At 52.9% G+C, this 22,213-nt stretch overlaps 1 protein-coding gene across 1 annotated transcript; it reads right to left on the bottom strand.

Annotated features, from left to right (window-relative positions):
- Window positions 1-2,687: 2,687 nt before the first annotated feature.
- Window positions 2,688-20,362, bottom strand: ZNF250 (zinc finger protein 250). The gene is made up of 6 exons (XM_079901563.1): window positions 20,355-20,362; window positions 14,635-14,695; window positions 14,307-14,433; window positions 14,087-14,200; window positions 12,361-12,423; window positions 2,688-4,590 (listed from the first exon to the last, which is right to left on the bottom strand). The coding sequence occupies exons 2-6, from the start codon at window positions 14,674-14,676 to the stop codon at window positions 3,266-3,268; spliced, it is 1,671 nt and encodes a 556-aa protein (XP_079757689.1). The 5' UTR covers window positions 14,677-14,695; window positions 20,355-20,362; the 3' UTR covers window positions 2,688-3,265.
- Between the last annotated feature and the right edge of the window lie 1,851 nt (window positions 20,363-22,213).

The raw sequence follows: 22,213 nt of genomic DNA, 5'->3' as shown, positions 1-22,213 counted from the left end.
GCTCACCAGTTGTGGTGCACGGGCCTAGTTGCTCCGCGGCATGCGGGATCTTCCCGGACCAGGGCTTGAACCGTGTCCCCTGCATTGGCAGGCGGATTCTTAACCACTGCGCCACCAGGGAAGCTCCCACAAAACTTTTTGAGCAAAGAACTGTTCCGGGTGCCTTTTACAGTCTTCCAGGGAGTTGAAATTTTTTCCATTAAGAGAATTTTGTAAAGACCTAAATAAATGGAAATCCAAAGGTGCAATGTCTGGTGAATATGGCGGATGAATCAGAACTTCCCAGCCAAGTTGTAGTAGTTTTTGCCTGGTCATCAAAGAAACTAGTGGTCTTGCATTATCCTGATGGAAGATTATGCGTTTTCTGTTTACTAATTCCAGATGTTTTTCAATGAGTGCTGCTTTCATTTGGTCTAATTGGGATCAGTACTTGTTGGAATTAATCATTTGGTTTTCCGGAAGGAGCTCATAATAGAGGACTCCCTTCCAATCCATATACACAACATCACCTTCTTTGGATGAAGACTGGCCTTTGGTGTGGCTGGTGATGGTGCATTTCTCTTGCCCCACGATCTCTTCCATTTCACATTATTGTACAGTATCCACTTTTCAATCACCCATCACAATTTGTTTTAAAAATGGAACATTTTCATTATGTTTAAGTAGAGAATTGCATGGGAAATACGGTCAAGAAGATTTTCTCTGCTTATGTGGAATGCAAACATCAAAGTGATGAACATAACCAAGCTGGTGCAAGTGATTTTCAACGCTTGATCTGGATATTTTGAGTATGTTGGCTATCTCCTGTGTGGTATAATATTGACTGTTCTCAATTAATGTTCTCTTTTTGATCACTATCAACTTCAACTGGTCTACCCGACCACGGAGCATCATCCAGCGAGAAATCTCCAGTACCAGACTTTGCAAACCACTTTTGACACGTTCGGTCCGTCACAGCACCTTCTCCATACACTGCACAAATCTTTTTTTGCATTTAGGTTGTGTTTTTACCTTTTTTGAAATAATAAAGCATAATATGCTGAAAATGTTGCTCTTTTTCTTCCATCTTCAATATTAAAATGGCTACACAGAAATTCAAGAGTTTTGATACGTCTTTTTTTAAATGCATGCTGATATGACAGCTGTCACATACAGGCTAACAAAATTGTTTTTAATGAAGTTAAAGACAATTAAGTGCTACTGAGCCATCTTAAAGAAAGAGCCGAATGAACATTTTGGCCCACCCAATAGTATTCAGATCATCTGCAAATGATGGCAACTTTACCTCTTCCCTTCCAATTTGGATGACTTTTATTTCTTTTTCTTGTCTGATTGCTGTGGCGAGGACTTCCAGTACTATGTTGAATAGAGGTGGTGAGAGTGGGCAGCATTGTCTTGGAACATGACTGTTTCTTACTCTGACTTCCACACGATTAGGAATTGTGTCCTGAGTAGTGGTGGGCTCAGCTGAGTAGCACTGGGAGTCGGATGCCAGTCATGGACTGAGTCAAAAAGTTTGGTAGCTTTCCTGTGATCTCAGTTCCTCTCTCATGTTACACCTGAGTGATGTAAGCTCCTCTCAGCAGTGCCTGCAGAGAGGGGAAAACAAGCTTTCACCTGCATCAGTGATTGCTGTGGACCTAAGGATCAACACTCTAGGACTTCCCTGGTGGCACAGTGGTTAAGAATCCACCTGCCAATGCAGGGGACAAGGGTTCGAGCCCTGGTCTGGGAAGATCCCACATGCTGTGGAGCAACAAAGCCCATGCGCCACAACTACTGAACCTGTGCTATAGAGCCCAAGAACTACAGCTGCTGAGCCCGTGTGCCACAACTAACGAAGGCCGTGCGCCTGGTGCCTGTGCTCTGCAATGAGAAGCCCGCGCACCAGAACTAGAGAAAAGCACACGTGCAGCAACGAAGACACAACACAGCCAAAAAAAAAAAAAAAGTGATCAACACTCTGGTCCTTGATTTTTCCTGAGAAGCTGATATGTTCTCAATAGAGAGAAAAAACTTTTAAAAATTATGAATAAACTAGATTACAGTATACGACAGTGAATACTAGACTCTCTTGGAACTAGGAGTAAAAAATGAAAGAAAACCCTCAGTCATAGCAAAAGAAATATCAGAAAGATTAAACAAAAAGCTATTTGAGAATTTTGTTTTAAAAGTATATGCCAGGGGCTTCCCTGGTGGCGCAGTGGTTGAGAGTCCGCCTGCCGATGCAGGGGACATGGGTTCGTGCCCCGGTCCGGGAGGATCCCACATGCCGCAGAGCGGCTGGGCCCGTGAGCCATGGCCACTGAGCCTGTGCATCCGGAGCCTGTGCTCCGCAGCAGGAGAGGCCGCAGCAGTGAGAGGCCCGCATACCGCAAAAAAAAAAAAAAAAAAGTATGTGCCGAAGAACTGTCTTTTTAGTAACACTATTTTTGGGAAACACCATAGTGTATAAAGAGGCACCCACGTGGTGTAGCAGCTGTAAGGTCTGGGCTCTGAGTGTGAAGAGGCCTCCTAAGCCTACATGGGCCCAGATGCCCAAGACATCCCATGATTTCTGTGCACAGGTTTTGAGGAAAAGATCCATTTTTGAGTTGAATCTTCACTAATAAGTAAGTTAGGACCTCCCTTCTGATCTTGAAAAGTTAAAGGAGTAGATAAAGGGTTTTCTAAATTTACATAATTTCTCACTAATTAATCTTTAGAGTCCCGCCCCCCCACCCCCCCGCCACCCGGTTTTCATACAAAACAAGTGGTTCCACACACACAGGATTTTCAGCCATAATACATTACGACACTTAGTGACAATCTTTTTTATGTCATTTTATCCACACAGTATTGTAGTGCTTAACAGAATACTGAAAATATCGTCCAACATTCTAATTTTAAGTGCAATACTCAGAACAGTTGTTGAGTTTAGGAAAAAGGCATATAATGTTCTAAGAAAAAACCCTCTATTTGGAGTGTGAGGAAGTTTTACTGTGACAGTAACTTCCTTTACTTCCTCACTTCTAATAAACTAACGTTAAATAATGAATTGTAACTGTCTTCACCAAAATTCTCTACAATTGTGTAATTACTCTGCAGTGTAACCTCAAGAAGTTGAGAGAAAAAAATGAGGCATCCTCTGAAGTTCTTCCAGAGACATGTCAGTACTTCCCTTCTCAGTGATACTTGGTGACGCTGACGGGCACCTCCCTTGGACTGGAGGCTTCCTGGGGCCGGGTGCCCAAGTTCCCAAGTGCAGGTTCGCGTGCGGCCAAGGTCACAGCTTCCTGTGTACCTTCTGGTGCTGGATCAGGTGGCCGTGCTGGTTAAAGGCGCGGCCGCACTCCCCACATTCATAGGGCCTCTCGCCTGTGTGGATGCGTTGGTGCTGCACGAGCACCGAGTACTGGCTGAAGGCCTTGCCGCAGCGGCTACACTCATAGGGCCTCTCGCCTGTGTGGGTCCTCAGGTGCACGATCAGCGTGGCCTTCAGGCTGAAGGCCTTGTCGCACTGTGCACAGCGGAATGGCCTCTCACCCGTGTGGACCCGCTGGTGCTGGACCAGGGACCTGCGGGCACTGAAGGCGTGGCCACACTCGCTGCACACGTAGGGCTTTTCGCCGGTGTGGACCCGCTGGTGCTGGGTCAGGTGGGAGTGCTGCACGAAGGCCTTGCCGCATGCGTAGCAGCCATAGGGCTTCTCCTCGGTGTGGATACGTTCGTGGTTCAGGAGGGTGGAGCGGTGCCGGAAGGCCTTGCCGCACTCGCTGCACTCATAGGGCTTCTCGCCTGTGTGCACGCTGTGGTGCTGGATGAGGACGGAGCGGTCGCTGAAGGCGCGGCCACACTCGCCGCAGGCGTAGGGCTTCTCCCCGGTGTGGACCCGCTGGTGCTGGAGCAGCGTCCTCTTCACGCTGAAGGCGCGGCCACACTCCGCGCACGCGTGCGGCTTCTCCCCGGTGTGCACCCGCCGGTGGCTGCGCAGCACAGTGCTGTGGTTGAAGGCCTTGCCGCACACGCCGCACACGTAGGGCCTCTCCCCGGTGTGGATGCGCTGGTGCTGGAGCAGGTGGGAGAGCTGTGTGAAGGCCTTGCGACACTCGAGACACTCATGTGGCTTCTCCCCCGTGTGGATCTTGTGATGCTGAGCCAGATCTGAGCTCACTCGAAAGGCCTTTCCACACTCGTGACACGCGTAGGGCTTCTCGCCCGTGTGGATCCTCCTGTGCTTGCTGAGGACCGAGCTCTGGCTGAAGGCCTTGCCGCACACGCCGCACACGTAGGGCCTCTCCCCGGTGTGGGTTCTCTGGTGCTGGAGGAGGTGGGAGCTCCGCCCAAAGCACTTCCCGCACTCCACGCACCGGTAGGGTCTCTCCCCGCCAGGAACGGCTGGTCGCTGAGCGACAGGCATGCCCTGACTCAAGGCCCGGCCTTCAGGGGGGCCGGCGTGGCTGGGACTCAGACAGAAGCTCTCCTCGGGCTCGCAGCTTCCCTGGTCACTCCACTCGGCTGGCGTTTTCCTCAGAGCCGTTGGTGCTTCCTGTGAAGTGAGCGGCCTCAGACTCAAGGCTCTGCTCTGGTCCCGCTCCGTGTTTTCACAGCCTGAAAAAACAGAACCAAAGTGAGTGTGTTAAACGCACTTGAAACTGCAGAGCAATTGCCGCCCTGAAGGCGCTTCACTGGAGCAGGGAGGCCCCTGAATGCCCGTGGCTGAGAAGCCACCAGCAGGTGGCACAAAAGGTGCCCAGGCCAACCGTGTGGCTGGAGAGAAGGCCGGCTCCAGTCCGAGGGCCCCTGTGAGGGGCACACGAGGTCAGAGCCCACTGCCACCCCAGCCCCGCCCTCCCTGGAGTGTCCAGAGGCCATTGGAGGTGGAATCGAGGCAGGACCACACCTAGGACCGTGGTGGGTGGGAAGGGGGCTGCTAGGGAGATGCGTGAGCACTGCGTGCGTGTCCAGAAGACTGCTTCCTGGGGGACAAGACAGGGCTTTCAGGTGTCAGTGAGGGTGGCAGAGAACGCCAGGGGATGTTTCTACAGTCAGGTCAGGGGCTCTGTAGGCTGAGTGGGCGGAGCAGGGGGTGCCAAGGACATTTTTTTAAATCTCGGAGACAGAGCCGCTGAACTGACATCACCAGGAGACAGGACTGTCCTGGAGGACGGCCTGCTCAGAGCAATGTCCATCAAGGACACTCAGCAGGTGGAGCTGGCCCGAGGCAGGGCTGTGACGGCACGAGATGGGGGACAGGACGGAGCCAGTTCTCCCACGATCCTCCCAGTGGCCATCTCAGCACCCACTGTGCTGCTGCCTCTAGCTTCCCAAAGGCCTCGCTGGGGACAGTGTTAAAAACGGCGGTCACTGAGGGACATGCCAGCGTGAGAAGCCCCGGGGGCCGAGGAAGATCCGAGGAGGGAACTCTCACTCCCTTGCCACACAGAACACTCCTGGGGCCTGTGACAGGTGCCAGGGCCGGCAGCCCTTGGGGAAAGCAGACTGACAAATGCTATCCCAGAAACACCAGGAGATCACGAGCTAGAATGGCACCAATGTGCGTGCCCGTGGTGCCTGCCTCTCCCTCCCCTCCTCTGGGACTTCTCAGCTCAGGGGACCTGCATTCTGCTTCACAGTGAAGACCCAGAAGCCCCTCCCTGCCTGAATCTGGTGGTTAAAGGTCTTTCTGGAGTTTCCGATTAGGAAGCATACTGAATGGCAACCAGGCATGTTGTCACCAAACTGCTTTTTCTGTAGTAAGAATATTTTCAAGTCCCATCAGCTTTTCTTTTCTTTTCTTTTTTGGTGGTAACAGCATTATTGAGATATAAGTTTTACTTTTTAATTCACTCAGAACTTGGTTTGAAAAGACAGGGCTCCCTCAAACCCCAACCAGGACCCTTGGAAAATAATGGGCTCGGAACCCAAGCAGTCCCTCCACCAAGCAAGGGAGCTTCTAAGGTAGTCTTTGACTGAAGTGTTTGGAAAGAGATTTGTGCCAACGGGGTCAACATGTGCTTGATTTGACCTGTGATGTCTTGTGACATCCAGGAAATGGTTACCTTGGAGGGACTTAGACATACTAAACGCTAATACTTCTTGCAAAAGGATGGAGGCAGGGGCTTCCCTGGTGGCACAGTGGTTGAGAATCCGCCTGCCAATGCCGGGGACACGGGTTCCAGCCCTGGTCCGGGAAGATCCCACATGCCGCGGAGCAACTAAGCCCGTGCGCCACAACTACTGAAGCCTGCGTGCCTAGAGCCTGTGCTCCACAACAAGAGAAGCCACTGCAACGAGAAGCCCGCGCACCACAACGAAGAGTAGCCCCGGCTCGCCGCAACTAGAGAAAGCCCGTGGGCAGCAACGAAGACCCAACGCAGTCAAAAGTAAACATAAATGGGCTTCCCTGGTGGCGCAGTGGTTGGGAGTCCGCCTGCCGATGCAGGGGACACGGGTTCGTGCCCCGGTCCGGGAAGATCCCACATGCCGCGGAGCGGCTGGGCCCGTGAGCCATGGCCGCTGAGCCTGTGCATCTGGAGCCTGTGCTCTGCAACGGGAGAGGCCACAACAGTGAGAGGCCCGCATACCACAAAAAAAAAAAATAATAATAAAATAAATTTATTTTAAAAAACCCCAAAAAACATTAAAAAAAAAAAAAAAAAAAGGATGGTGGCAGCCCGACTGCAGCAAACCCTCAGCAGAGGGTCATCTCGGAAGAGGCAGGACCAGGGCTGGGGAGACTTACCCAAAGCTCCTTAAAGAAGTCACACTGAGGGCGAGGGGCCCCCACAGTGGTGTAGAGGCTGGGGCCCCACCCCGAGCTTCAGCTGCCCCCGACACGGGGACATCCTGGCTTCCCCACCCACACTGCTCTCCAGGGCTCAGGTGGGTGTCTGCCTGCAGCCAGGCCGCTTCATCTGGAGGGGCCACCAGCACATCCGCATCCAAAGTCCAGAAGGGAGCCTGGCTCCTCCCCCTGCAGCCGGGGGCCTTCAGGACCCACGCCTCTCTTCTGATTCCCTTGTTTTCTGGCCGCACCATGTGCCACGTGGGATCTTAGTTCCCTGGCCAGGGATCAAACCTGCACCCCTCGCATTGGAAGCGTGGAGTCTTAACCACTGGACCGCCAGGGAAGCCCCTCTTCTGTTCTTCTCTTCCTCTTCCAACCCCAGTGTCCAAGCCCTTGTTCCTGTTGCCAAACAGTCACCGCCCTCTGCTTCCAAGCACTGCCTCTTCATCAGAGACAGTGGGGGCCCCTCCCCGGGACCCTCAGAAGAACACAACCTCAATCTGGCAAAGTCTCGTGACTGCACTGACCAATCCAGCTGTGATTCCCATGTTCTTCTACCATTAATGTCGTTATTGTATTATTTAAGACAACACGTATTATTATATCATTTTGTTAACGGCTTTCCCCCAGGGGCTAGAAACCTGGAAAGAGCATCTCTTCCACCCCGACAGCAAGAAAAAGCCAGACAATCTACAAAATCTTAACTTTTCTGAATTCATCACAGAACTAATGTCACAATAATAACCAACTGAGCTGAAATCCAGGGAAAGACAGGTGCTTGGAGACAGGTGTGTGGGGTGGCCCACGGCTGAAGGGAGGGTGAGAGGAAGATGGAAGGCAGGGCCACCACACAAGAGGCTCGGAGACTCCAGCTAAAACTTCAACAGATTGACAAAGAGCCCCTGGGAGCATGGACACGAGGGCGCAGCTCCATGGACCGCCCCTGGGGGTAGGAGCACAGGGAGCCTCCCTTGGGGGTTCAGGTCTGAAAGGGGGGGAGCCTTCTCTACAGAACAAAAGTTGTGAGTCACTGGGGGAGGGTAAGCAAACTTGACACTCTGGGGACAGATGAAAATCAGGGCTGGGGGAAGGGAAGACTACCCTGTGCTTGGGGGGTGGGGTGGGCAAGGGGCAGGAAACGACCCTGGGCCCAGACAGTTAGGACCTCCTTCAGCTGGGGGAGGGCTGAGCCCAAGGACCGACCAGGACAGCAGGGGTGGCTCCATCCCTGCTTCCCCAAGTCTAACAAGTGCTGAGCAACAAGCCACAGCAGGCTACTGCGGGCGGAGGAAGCCTCTGAGGTACAGAGACACACGGGAGACTGAGCGCCCCCGCCCTGCACGAGGAAGTGCCTGTGGAATCTGCATCTGGTGGCGCCCTGAAGGCAACTATGGGCACAAAAGAACCCAGCCCAGCTCCTGACTGAACTGACTCTGCCTTGCACACTAAGTTGAGCAGGAGAGGCTGTGCTTCCAGACAGACAGTTTGCCTCTTTCGCTGTCCCATGAGTGATGGCTGCCATTCAATAAAAAAGTAAGAGATACCAAAAAAGAGAAGGTTGTGTGAGTGCACGCACATGCGTGCGCACACACACACACACGCACACACACACACGCACACACAATCAAGACACTAAGCGGCAATACGCCAGGCTCACAGGTGACCCGTGTGTTGGAACTGCATGGGGACCTGCATGATCAGACACAAGACGCAGCGACAGAGGTAAAGGATGCCTTTGATGTGCTCCTCATTAGACTCAACCCAGCTGAGGAAACGACCAGGGAGCTTATAGATAGGTCAACAGAAATTATTCAAACTGAAACACAAAGAGAAAAATGAACAGTAAACAATAAAAACAACACTAAACAGAGCTGTGGGTCAATACTGAACAGCCCAACTTGCACATTGTTAGAATCCCAGGAGAAGACAGAGGACAAGGAAGTAAAACATCTGAAAAGATAATGGCTGGGATTTTTCCAACAATAACGGATGATATCAAAACACAGATCCAAGATCAAAGAAACATAAACATGTTTCCTATTCAAACTCCTAGAAACCAAAGAGAAGGAGAAAATCTTAGACGCAGCTGCAGGGAAAAAAAAACCACAGAGAACACAGAGGAACGAAAGTAAGAAATACAGCAGACTCGTCATCAGAAACCTTCACGTCAGAAGACAATGCACGGACATCCTTCGAGTGCTGAGAGGAAAACACTTGTGAATTTACAACTCTGTGCCCAGCAAAAAATACCTTTCAAAAAAAAAAGATAATTTTTTGAAAAGAAAGAAACCAATGGACAGAGTTTCCAACCATGAAATCCACATTAATGTTAAAGGAAGTTCTTCATGGGGAAAAAATATACCTGACAGAAACTTGGAATCGCACAAAGAAATGACGGTTTTTGGAAATGGTTAAAATGAAGGTAAATTTTTATAAAAGACTATGAAAAAGTTTGCTAAGTCACTCTAAAAGGCAACTGTCTAAAGCAAAAACAGTAGTTACGTATTGTGGTTTTACAACATATATAAAACTTAGGACAGTATCATAAAATTGGGGAAGAAGGAACAAGGAAGTTGTTAAGGACTGAAAATTTGTGTCCTCCCAAATTCGTATTCTGAAGCCCTAACCCCCAGTGTGATGGTATTTGGAGGTGGAGCCTTTGGGAAGTGCTTAGGGCTAGTTGAGGTCATCAGGGCAGGCCACAGTGATGAGAACAGTGTCCTTATGTCTCCTCAGGCACAGAGAGTCAAGTGAACACACAGCAAGAAAGTGGCCGCCTGCACAATTGCTAAGACTCCACGCTCCCAATGCAGGGGGCCTGGGTTCAATCCTTGATCAGGGAACTAGATCCCACATGCATGCCACAACTAAGGAGCCCATGTGCTGCAACTAAGGAGCTGGCAAGCTGCAACCAAGGAGCTGGCAAGCCACAACTAAGACCTGGTGCAAATAAATAAATAAATATTGAAAGAAAGGGAAGGGAGGGAAGAGAGGGAAGGGAGGGAGGGAGGGAGGGAGGGAGGAAGGAAGGAAGGAAGGAAGGAAGGAAGGAAGGAAGGAAGGAAGGAAGGAAGGAAGGAAGGAAGGAAGGAAGGAAGTACAGTCTGTCAGTCAGTCTGCCTTTGGCCCCTGCTTCTCTCTATGCGATGTGTCTTTTTCTCTGGCTGCCTTTAAAATGTTCTCTGTCACCAGTTGTCAACATTTAATCATGATGTGGTTTAGTGTAATTTTATTCATGTTTATTATGCATAGGGTCCCTTGAGCTTCTTAGATTTCTGAGTTTATAATTTTCATCAAATTTGGAAAAACTTCAACTGTTACTTCTTCAAATATTTTTCCTGCTTTGTTCCCATCAATGATATATATCAGGCTATTTCAGGTTCTCCCACAGCTCACCGATATTCTTCAATCTTTTTTAGCCTTTGTCCTGTTTCCTTTTCAAAAGTTTCCATGCCTTTGTTTTCAAGTTCACTAATCCTTTCTTCTGCAATGTTTAATCTGCCACTGATTTTACTCAGTGAATTTTTCATCTCATCGTTGTTTTCATCTTTAGAAATTAGATTTGGGTTTAAAAAAAATAATCTTCCATGCCTCTACCTAATACACTATTTCCTGTAGCTCCCTGAACATATGGAATTTATTCTGTTTTAATATCCTTGTCTCCCAATTCTATCATCCCTGTCATTTCTGGTCAGTTTCACTTGACTGGTTCTTCTTCTAATCATGGCTGTATTTTCTTGCTTCTTGTTATCTCTGGTTAGATGCTGGACATCATGGATTTCCCCTTGCTTGGTGCTGGATACTTCTGAATTTTTATAAACATTATTGAGCTTTGTTCTAATATGTGGCTAAGTTACTTGGAAACTGTACGGTTCTTGCCTTTCAACTCTGTTCAGTCTGACCAGGGCAGTGTTTAAGGTTATTTCCCCCCAATTAGTGAGGCAAGACCCTACTCAGTACTCTACCTGATGAGGCCTTGTGAGTTACAAGGTTTTCCACTCTTGCTGGTGGGAAGAGACAGTGTTCCCAGCCTTGTGTGAGCACTGGGAACTGTATTTATTAGCTTACAGTTCTGTAGGCCACGATTCTGTATGGCGGGGATGGGTTCTCTGCTCAGGGTATCACAAGGCTGAGCTAAAGTGTCAGCCAGTCTGAAATCCTGTGTGAAGGCTCAGCTCTTTTTTATTGTTGGCAGCATTTAGCTCCTTGGAGCTGCAGGGCCGAGGCGACCATTTCCCTGCTGGATGCTGCCTGGGGGTCACTCTCTGCTCCTACCTGCATCTTTAAGGCAGCAATGATGCATCAAATCCATCTGCTTTAAAAAATTTTTTTTAATTAATAAATTTATTTTTGGCCACACAGAGCAGCTTGTGGGATCTTAGTTCCCTGACCAGGGACTGAACCTGGGCCAAGGCAGTGAAAGTGCTGAGTCCTAACCACTGGACTGCCAGGGAATTCCCTCCTCCTGCTTTGAATTTGACTTGTCTCTGACCTCCAGACCCAGATTTAGAGCATTCTCTGTTCGTTAAAGGCAACAGGGCCATTTCACATAACCTAATCATAAAACACATAACCACAGTCCTGCGGATTATGCAGGGCATGTATAGCAGGGATCAGAGGGCAGGGATCCTGGGGCTATCTCAGTTGGCTTGGTGTCCTCACAAAATATCATAGACTGGGGGGCTCAAACCACAGGAGGCTGGGAAGCCCAAGATCAAGGTGCCAGCAAGGTAGATTTCATTCTGAGGCCTCTTCTGTTGGCTTGCAGGCGGCTGCCACCCTCCCATCTGGCCTCTCCGTTGGTTCTCTTCTATTAGAACCTGTTCAAGTTTTGTGCCCATTTTTCTTATTGGGTGTTTCTTCATATTTTATTCTCTTCAGAGCAATTTATTTATTAAGTGTGCACTGTACTCATAAATGGTAACGGTATTCGATAGGTTCTTCATTTAAATATCTGAATTCACTGTCATCTGTTTAATAAGATTTTTACATGTTCTTAAAAACTTATACTATGGTTTTTTTTAAGCAGAAAACAAGTTTTAGTTCTTTTTTTTTTCACTTATGAGCCTCATCATCACAGAGTAAAGCTGGTAGGTCAAAGAAATAATTACTCATTTGCATGGAAAAGTATCATTTCTAATGTTTGAAGCTTCCTGAATGGGTGGCTTCTGGCCTGATGCCAGAGTAACAAGACAAGAAAGACGACTTTAATGGTGAAGAATAATTGAACATTTCAGGAGGTAACTCCCTCCATCATCCATGGCACAAACACAGCGCACAACAGACCCAGGCTGCCGTGAATGCGGGGATGGGCTGCCTCTTGCCCCACACTCTCAGGATGGCAGCTTCATCGTTGTTTCAAGTGTACAGCAACAACAAGACAAATAAAGGGGAAAAAGCAAGTCCACCGAAACCAATTTTTTAATTTAACCCCCCCACCGGCACTCTGTAGAGACTGTGTGTGCTGTGTAATGAGAACACACACGCTGCATCACAGCAGCCTGGGAACCTCCTCGTGTTCTTGTGAACCACGAGCCAGACACGTCAGGGGTTTTGCACTGGATCGAAAAGAAGATGAGACACACACTCACCCCAGGGACAGGACGTGCTGTCTTGTTGCACACAAGCTGTCACGTGGTCATACGTGAAGTTGTCTGCAAAAGGAACAGAGAGTTGAAGGGACAACAAAACCAATGCCTCTCCCAAGAGTGGAAAATCCTCTCATTTGCTGTTACAAGACGAAAGTGCAATTCATTGGGTTAAGACAGCAGGGCCAGGCAGGCGCACACGCTTCTCCCTTTGAGGAGCCGCCGGGCGAGGCTGAGGCACATGGTGGCGGCCCGGGCTGCAGCAGGCAGCTCCTGCTCTGTGCACACCCCTCATCTCTCAGACCCCGTCCTCTGGGGCCTGCGGGTGGGGGGCAGAGTGAGCAGGTGCTTCTGTGCGAAAGCTTCTCTCTCCAACCCACCATGCTCTTGGAGAACGGCGGTCTCTTTGGCATCAGATCTGAAGGGCACTCGTCTTAAGACCTCCATCACGTGAAAGCACAGCTGGTCCACCAGGGACCCAGGTCTGGTTGGGGGCAGCTGTTTTCTTGCCCCCTGCAGCTGCAGTCAAAGATTTGCTCAACATGATGCTGTGCCTTTTCTACATTCCCTGGAAAATCGCATTCCTCCGGGTCCAGTGAAGTCACTGCTCCTCTGAGGATACCTGATTCTGCGGGTCAGTAAGAGGCGGGCTGTCTGTAACACCTGGTGCCCCTCCACACAGTACCTAGAGACCTGGAGTGGAGCAGCCATGGGATTGGTGCCGTGCTGTCCTCACAGCCAGAGGGGCCACGTCCTGCAGGGCAGGCTGGCTGAGGTTCCCTGAGACTCCTGTCCTTGTCCTTCACTGGATGTCGCCCACCCCCACCCCGCCCTAAAGCAACTGCTGGCCACTGCCCTCAGGACTGGACGCATCTGCCAGCACCCTCCCTTCTACACTTTCCTCCATAAAGTCTGGTACTTCGTCTGTTAGATTAACTACTGGACACATCACCTCTCTGATGCTGCTGTAAATGTTATCTTTAAGAAAATCACATTTTTAAAAAAGTTTTTTTCTCTTTTGCTGCTGTACCTATATGAGATGGTGGATGTTACCGAAACTCATGGTGGTTATCATTTCACGACATATTTAAGTCAGATCATTATGCGCTACACCTTCAACTTGTAACGTCATGTCAATTATATCTCAATAAAACTAGAAAAAAAAATCATACCTTTGGTGTTGATAAATAGAAATAAAACTGATTCTGTACCTAGCAAACTCTCTTGTGAATTCTAGTCAATCTTACAAGAGAAAATCATATGATTTTCAACGACTTCTTTCCAGTTCTGTAGCTTCAACCCTGTTGCTGTGTTCCGTCTGTCCTGCCTTATTCTGGGTGGGACGGCCGGACGGCGCCACGTGGCCGTGGATGGTAGGCTCCCCATCTCAAATAGCCCCGGCCCCACTACCTACCAGGTTAAGAAACTTCCTTTCTACACTGAGGGTGCTTCCTTCTTCCCTCAACCAACCAGGTATCCCTCAAACTCTGGATGTCCCATCAGAACGGGGACCGGCAGGGGCCCGGGCACCATGGGTGCTCTCCCTGCTCTGCCTGGGCCCAACCCACCACCAGGCTGCACTCGCCTCTGTGCTCACTCCCTGCCTGGCCCCACCTGCCCGCAGGGTCCCTCTGCCAAATCAGACCCCAGGAGGAAGCCACTCCGGCCACCTCCCATCAGCACTCGCAGGTGCTCAGCCCTTGGTGCAGGAAGGCGGCTCCCCACTCACCTGAGCGGCCAGTGCCCAGGCCCCGGCGCCCCTCATTTCCCTGTTTGTCCAGGACCCACGGCTCCTCTCCTCGCTCCAGCTGCGAGATCACCTCGGGCTTGGATCCTGGAATTCCTGCTCATGGGGAGGGAAGGCCTTTTGTCTACACAGCATCTGTGAGCACCCTAACCCCGCCCTGGGCAGAGCACACAGACAGACGAGGCCTGCAGAGGGGCCTTACCCACGGAGACCACGTTCCCGTAGGTTTCCATCATCACATGTCGGTAGAGGCCCCGCTGAGCAGGGCCCAGGCGGTCCCACTCCTCCTGGGAGAGGAGCACGGCCACGTCCTCGAAGGTCACCTTGGCCTGGAATGACAGGGGCTGCTGCAGGTCGACTGAGTGTCTCCATCCGAGATGAGGTGGGTGCAAGCAGCATGGGGGTGTGGGGATAGGCTCAGGGATGCGGGGCAGTGACAGGAAGGGGCCGCAGCATCCAGGATGCAGTGATGCTTAGGCTGCCACCAGGAGCCCCCGGCGTGGCGCTGCGCGGGCCTCGGGGTAACTCACCTGGGGCACCGCCGGTGGCGGCAGGAGCCTGGCCGCTGCCATCACCTGGTCCCTGGGGTATCTGAGGAAGATGGAAATCGGAGGAGCCTGTGGGACTGAGGAAGAGCAGGGAGCACATGACGGGCCCAGCTGGGCCCCCCGTGAACTCTGACTCCAGTCCCAGAGCTGCACAGATGGACCCCGAGCTCTCGGGCCCAGGAAGGTCCCACCTGAGACACCTGGGGACGCGGTGCACCCCTAGGGCAGTGGGCCGTCTGCCCAGCTCACCTGGCACGGCCTGCAGTGCGCGCACAGGCCCGGGTGAGCGCGTCCTCACAGGAGCCAAGCTGTCATCCAGGGAGGCACCGGGCCTGGCTGCCTCCAGAGAGGCTGGGCGTGCACAGTCCTGCCAGGGCCGCACTCCTGTGGGGACCCCATGCCAGGCCCTCCTGTGGCCCACCGATGCCCTGGCCACGCCTGGTCCTGCCCCGGTGGCGGCTCCAGCGGGGGTTGGGTTCTGGTGGGAGTCCAGAGTGACCCAGGGATTTGGTTTGAGCACCTGACAGGGAGGCCCGACGGTGGGCAGGTTCTGGGGAAATGCCAGGCCAAGTAAGCTATCTGTCACCCCCCAACTGCCACACAGAAGTGGGGACCAAGAGCTCCCCTGGCAGGGCGATGGGGCTGACATCACCTGGAGGCCGAGGCGGGTCCGCAACAGGGACACAGAAGCCCAGCAGGCAGATTGCTCGGGGAAAAACGACGCAAGAATGAGGTCAGCCCCCTCAGGCAGGCAGCTCACCAAGCAGGACGCCTCACCGCACACTGTGGGCCTCTGGGGGAGCATGTCAGGGAGCCCCCACCTCACTTTCTTTGTGAAACGTCCAGTGGATGAGTACGTTTACCACAACTTTCAGGAAAATACACACTGAACTCCTGACCGTGGCTGCCTCTGGGGAGCAGAAGCCTTGGCGGAGAGAGGCTGGCCCTCCCCGCCCACCCCTCCGTCCACCAGAAACGCCCACTCCCCCAAAACGTGTGTGCGTGCGTGTCTGCGCGTGTAAAGGCAACACGACTCTAATTAGAATTTCAACCGGAGGCTTCGATTAGAATGCAAGGAGTGAATAAAAGTACCCCAGAATTCACCCGAAAACGGGTACCGACCTTTGGTAACGGCACAGCTCTGGTCCTCTGGGAACCCAGCAGAGGTGGACAGTCATTTGCACTACGGGCTGACCATACCCGGCCACAGGCGCCCCATTCACAGCCTCCCCAGCGGGTGCTGGTGGCCGGCCACGAGGCCGTGGGCCAGGCCAGCTCCTGCCCGAGCCCGTGCCTGTGACCTGAGCTGCTTCCCGCCGCACAGGCCTGAACCTGGGCCGCGGCAGCACCGTCCTGTCCTGCCCCCCCCATGGGAACACAGTGACTGTTCTCGGCTCCAAGGCCACCCCCAGCCCGCCCCTACACCGTTCCTGGGGTGCGCAACCCTGCCCGGGCCGCCCCTTGGCTGGGGTGGCTCCTGCCTCTCGGCTGGTGCTTGGCCGTGTCACCCTGTCGCCGAGGCCCCTCCTCTCACCGAGGTCCTCTGCCTCGTCGCTCTCACACCCCCCTTCCTGCCCCAGCAGAGCAGCCAGTGGCTCAATGTTTGCTGAATAAGTGTATGAAATTACAGGAGCACTGAGACCACACTCCCCGCTTCAGAACAGCAACAAGTGCAAGGCGAACATCTGCTGCCGGCAGCAATGGGGAAGCGGAGTTTCTGATAGGCTCTTTCTCAGGCGGGAAAGTCACCTGGTATATTTAGACGCAGCAGATACATCCGTAGGCAGTGCACACCCTCCTGGGAGGGACGAGAGACCAGGAGGGGAGGGGGCAGAGCACAATCCTTAAAGAACACACAGATGTCAGATATGACAAAAACTGGTTAGAACCAACCACGCCCAAGACGGCGGAAGACTCGCCCCCCAGAGCCTCATTATATGCTCACTGTAGTACATCAGCTAAATGACACACCCACGGGCCCCACAGTTCCGAGACCCCTGCCCTTCCCCTGAAAAAGCTGGAACAACCCTCCTACTAGTTAGCCTATGAAACTAGCCGGCCCATAAAAAGTAACCACCCCGTATTCCAGGGCCGCTCTCTCCTTTTGAGACGGACCACATTCTGAGGAATGCGTACCTCTCTAAATAATTCCACTTCTCACCCATCACTTTGCCTCTTACTATGAATTCCTTCTGCGCTGAGACATAGAGCAGGGGTCCCCAACCCCCAGGCCGCAGACGGGTACCGGACCGGGTCGCACAGCATCACCTGCCTCTCCCCATCGCTGGCGTTACCGCCTGAACCCCCCCCCCCACCCTGTCCGTGGAAAAACTGTCTCCCACGAAACCGGCTCCTGGTGCCAAAAAGGTTAGGGACCGCCGACATACACAGCCTGAGCTTCATTAAGTCCTGAGCCTAGGTGTGTGGTTTCAATTAAAAGTAAGCTCGAGGCTCGTCCCCTGAGCTCGAATCCCACGTGAGTCGTGCGGCTTCAGAAGCAGAGGCTTCAGGATGGTGCCGCTGCCAAAGCCACAGGCCTTCCACACACCAGTCCGGCACCTGCTAAGGCCACGACTCAGACTGCACCCGGTGGACAGACGGGTCGGGTCGGCCAAAGCATGGCATGTGGAGTGTGTCCACGATGCTCCTGTTTCACAATGACCTCAGGGCCACGAGGGGGTGTGAGCCCTTGTCCACACCAGTAAGACAGAGAGATGACACACCTCCTCTCAGGTGAGAGCACTTGACTAAGCCTCACGTCGCCCGATGGGATTAACTCAAACCCAGCGGGCCTGAGGCACAGAGGGGCGGAGAGGGAGAAGGCGACAAGATTCCCACCTGCGGTGAGTCCCAGAGAAGCACAAAAGCAAAAGGCCTCTACCTAGGATGGCCTCTGCCTAGGATGACCTCTGCAAACTGCCAAAGGGAAAAAGTGTGAAGTATCCTGAAGTATGCTTGTTGCTCTGGTCTGAATGTCCGTGTCCCCCAAATGTATATGTCTGTGTTGAAATCCTAATGCCCAATGTGAGGGTGTTATGAGGTGGGGCCTTTGGGAGTGCTTCGGTCATGAAGGTGGAGTCCCCCTGATAAGAGACCCCACAGAGCTCCCTTGCCCCTTCCTCCACGGGAGGACACAGGAAGTCTGCAGCCAGGAAGAGGGCCTCACCAGCCCCTGCTGGCCCCCTGACCTCGGACATCCGGCCTCCTCACTGTGAGAAGTCAATGTCTGTTGTTTTCATAGGCTGCCCTGTGTGTGGTGCTTTGTTGTAGCAGGACAAATGGAATAAGACACTTACATCCTGATAAAAAATAAAGAAAACAAATTTAAAAAGTGCTACTAACTAGTTTTTCATTTTTTTTGCCCTTTGGTAGATAAGGTCTGGGTCTCCTGGAACAAGTCTGTGCCAGACGCAAAGACGTGCAGAAAGCACTGCAGGCTGCTAACAGACACCACAGGCAGGACACAGCCACCCGGGCACCGAACCTGGCTTTCACCAGGCCACCCCCGCCGCGATGCCCAGAGCTCCAGGCATCAGGAAGGGCGAACAGGTGGGCAGGACAAGTCCTGGTTAGATGGTCCCCAGAGCCGGAATCACCACCACCAAGGGTCAGAACTGGCTCTGAGGAGCTGCCTAAGGAGGCAACGCCGCCCCCAACACAGCGGCAAGTACAAAAAGCACCTGCCCCGGGGGTGCCCGCAACAGTGACCCACCCACCCACCCACCCACGGGTCACCGTCGTTCTTCAGATGCAGGAATTTCGTTTTTTGGAACTCCCGCCAAGGAATAACCCAAACAAACCAGAACAGGCCAACATTCCCTGCAGCAGTGGCCACACTGCAGTGAGACCTCCGAGTGAGGTCTGGCTCGGGCGGTGACTAAGGGACAGGAAGTAAAAACGGGACTGCAGAGACGCAAAGAGCTTAGGACTTAACGTTTGTTATTATTTTGTTTTGTAAGCTAAGCTTTAGTAACTTATCGCTCTTGCTGGAACTGCTGATGATCTTGATGTAAAAGAGCCTTCCTTCCAAAGACCCCGCCCACAGTGACAGGCATGACAGGCACACTCCCAGTCCCAGAGTCGCCCCCCTCATCCTCACCGTCCTCACCCCCAGGTTTTCCTGCTGGAAGGCCTGCCCCCTCCTTCTTTAACTCCACGGAGCCCCACCCTCCAGGGTGGAATCACCTTCCAAAGAGGCACTTCTGAGCCACCCGTTAAGCCCAAAGCGCAACCCTGCAACCTTCGGAAGTAAACGATCACAAACATGCATCCACGCGGATAGCTTTCCTACACACCAGCAACACGGAGTTGGGAAATACACAGCGAAAAAGGTTCTACTCACAGATGGCAACAAGAAACAAGGTTAAAATAAACCTTAGAAATGTGATGCTAATTCTGCCCACTGTATCCACAAAGCCGTGGTGCCGAGAGCCAAGCGGGCCTGGACTAGAAGGGGCAGAGCAGGGCCACGTCTATAAACAAACGGATCCCGGGGAAGATGGTCCAGTAACCGGCACTTGGACAAGGGGTCTAAACTTAGATCTTTGCACAAGGCTCAACTTATCTCCCAGAAAGCTAAGCAAAAGCAGAGATTAAAAAAATACGACAAAAAAACAAAAAACAAAACAAAAGACAGGAAAAAAATGAGATCATTTCATATCATATACTGAAAGCATTCGGCTAATGAATGAATAAGAGATAAATTTTTAAATTACATCATAAAAAGAACCTGAATAAAGTCTGGGGGGCAGAGATCCACAGATCTGCCGCATGAAAATCAAAACCTTTGCACATCAAAGCACCACGAATCCTAGAAATGGGCCCAAGACTTGGGAGAACTTAACACGTGACAAAGGTGATTTTCCAAATCAATGGAGAAATGAATTATTCAGTAGGCTGTGTCAGAAATAAGCTGGATTCCCAACTTGCCCCACACCAAAATGATTCCAGATGGAGCCAACATTTCACAAGTACCAGAGAAAAACAAGAATTTATTTAAAAACTAATCTTGGAATAGGGAAAGCCCTTTAAAACACAGCACAAAGCCAAAAGCCTCGAGGGTAAGTATCTGACCATTAAACACTCGAAATCTTCCATCTCAAAACGGAACAAAACACCATAACCGGAGTCAAATGACAATTTGAGAAGACACGTAGGTTAAAGAACCGAGCTGATGAGAAAGGAAACGCCAAGGGCAGCGCACACCGAGGGCTCGGCTGAAAAGGCGGCACGCCGTCTCCCGCTGAAGCGGCCCGGCAAGCTTCCAGCAGGCAGACACCCGCGGACTCTGGGAAAGGCTGGTCGCGCTCACGAAAAAGGGCTTTTACAAAGTAACCGGGAAACGAGCCTCGATGGAAAATGGAGGCGGGAGGGGAACTCGGGAGGAAGCACTTTTCCCAGAGAGACGCCAAGGCCGCCGGGACGCTGAGAGCGACCCCCGCGGACAGCGGTCCCGCGACCCCGGCCCTCCCCCGGGCGCCGCGAGAGGCTGGAGCTCGCGGGGTCGAGGACCACCCGCTGGGCAGGGCTCGCCTTTCGCGGGAGCGGGGAGGGAGGGCCCGGCGGAGGCGAGAGTGGGGCGGGGCTCGGAGTGCGCCTGGAGAGGGCAGCGGGCGCTTGTGGGAAGCGCCCGGCCGCGAGGAGGGTCCCGGCCCCCCGCCGCGCGAGCAGAGGTTCCCTGTGCTGCCCGCGCCCCGACTCACCGTCCCTGTCGCAGCCTCACGCGCGGAAGCGGCCGCCCGCACCTCACTCAGACAAAGGGGACACCCCGCCCCGTCTGCGCACCCGCCAATCCCGGAGCGCCCCGCCTCCCAGGGCTCCCCGCCCACGCCTCCCAGGCAACCACTCCTAGAGCGCGACACTTCCCAGTCCGCCGCGGGCCCCGCCTTCCCTGCCCGGCGCCTTTCTCCTGACTGACGCCTGAGACTCGCGCTCCGCAGCCATCGAGAGACGCGGGCTCCACCGCGCCTAGAGAGGCCACGCCGCGTCCGGGCCTCCCAAGGCCGCACTTCCGGCGTGGGCCCCTTACTGCTGGCCCTGGCAGGCCTGCTGGCCGCCTGCCGTCCCGGCCGGGCCCCGCCCTGCTGCAGCCGGTGTCACCCCGCCGAGGCGGGGACTGGCACGGGCTGGCGGTGGTCGTCGTGTGTGGCGGCGACCGCCTCCCCATCCCCCTGCGCTGGTTTTTGCGCACTTCGGGGGCGGCGCGCGGTCCGGGGCTGGAGCGTCCGAGGACGACGCTGTGGCCGACGGGGAGGACTAGCGCGGGCGGAAGGAAGAGGTGGTCATCGCTGCTTCCTACCGCACCCGCTGGCCCCCCCAAGGACGGGCTGGTGTCCTTCCAAGTGGCACGTTGGCTGAGGCTAGGGAAGAGCTCGGCAGGCTGGGAGGACTGGCCAGGCTGAGCCGGTGCCCCGACTGCGGGGCAGGAGAAGTGGTCTGGGGAGAGGCCTCAGGCTGGAAGTCGGGGAGGATGTGGCAGTAATTCTCTGGGTAGCAGGCGCCGGCATCAGGGGCAGGGTTCCCACTCCGCGGAGAGTGAGGTCAGCTTCCCACGGGGAACTCGTCTAGCACGCACACCCCTGTGGGGCAGAGTCCCCTCTGCCACGGGACTGAAGCTCAGGACCAAGGTCGTCCGATTTGGCTCTACTCTTGGACCGTCCCAGGTGGTTTTGGCCAGTTGCCAGTGTTAACGTAATTAAACAAGGAGGCCGTAAGGTTGCAGTGGCTCTGCTGCCTTGGTAGCTACTTAAGGAGCCCCCAGCAAGGCTTTCCAAATAAGGCGACTGCTTAAGTTATGGCCCGTCAACTTCCTTGCTTTGCTTCTGCCTCTTTATAAAACCCTCTTCCCTAGCTCCTGTTGGCAGAGGCTCCTAACCTCTTTTGGTTTGGCGCTACCCGATTCCGTTCTATGTTTGCTCAAATAAGCTCTTCAAAAATTTTAATATGCCTCAGTTTACCTTTTAACAACAGGGAGTGAGCTCTATCCCAGCAATCTTGGTCCCAGCTGATGCTTCGAGGACCTTCTCAGCACACCCTGCTTTCTTTGTCTCCTCCACAACTTATTTAAAAAATGTTCATAAAGGTTGAAAGAATAATACAATGAATACATTGCATACCTTTCCCTTAGATTCAACAGCTAATATTTTGCTACATTTTTTTTTTTTAGCAATTCAACAACTAGCGTTTGTGTGTGTGTCTAGCTCTGCCACTTGTGTCTCTATGTTTCACAAGCATGGTATTTACTGAGTGCCTGTTGCATGCTAGGCACTGTTCTAAGTGCTGGGGCTACATGAACGAATAAGACAAGCAACATTCCCAGTAAGTCCCTGTTCTTGTGGACCTTGCCTGTGAGTGGGGAAAGCAGGCAGTACACAATCAATATGTGAATTACAGAGGGTGTCCAGAGGTGGTGTGAGCTATGAAAGGTCCACGCAGGTGCCACTGCCACGCACAATGTCCCCGGCTCACTGGGTGGCACAAGATAGCAACAGGCCTACACCTGCTCCACCTTCCTTCTGCAGGACACCCACGTCATCAAAGAAAACAAAGGCTTTTCTGTCTG

Source organism: Stenella coeruleoalba (assembly GCF_951394435.1).
Source record: "Stenella coeruleoalba genome assembly, chromosome: 17".
Classification (NCBI taxonomy): Eukaryota; Metazoa; Chordata; class Mammalia; order Artiodactyla; family Delphinidae; genus Stenella; species Stenella coeruleoalba.
The sequence above is the reverse complement of the archived record's forward strand: the minus strand, read 5'-3'. Positions and strand labels throughout refer to the sequence as shown.

Coding starts and splice junctions, on each gene's coding strand:
- ZNF250 (XM_079901563.1), bottom strand. CDS start 14,676: ATGGCAGCGGCCAGGCTCCTGCCGCCACCGGCGGTGCCCCAG. Junction 14,434..14,634: donor CGCCACCGGCGGTGCCCCAG/GTGAGTTACCCC, acceptor CTGTCATTCCAG/GCCAAGGTGACCTTCGAGGA. Junction 4,591..12,360: donor CAGCACGTCCTGTCCCTGGG/GTGAGTGTGTGT, acceptor CTGTTTTTTCAG/GCTGTGAAAACACGGAGCGG.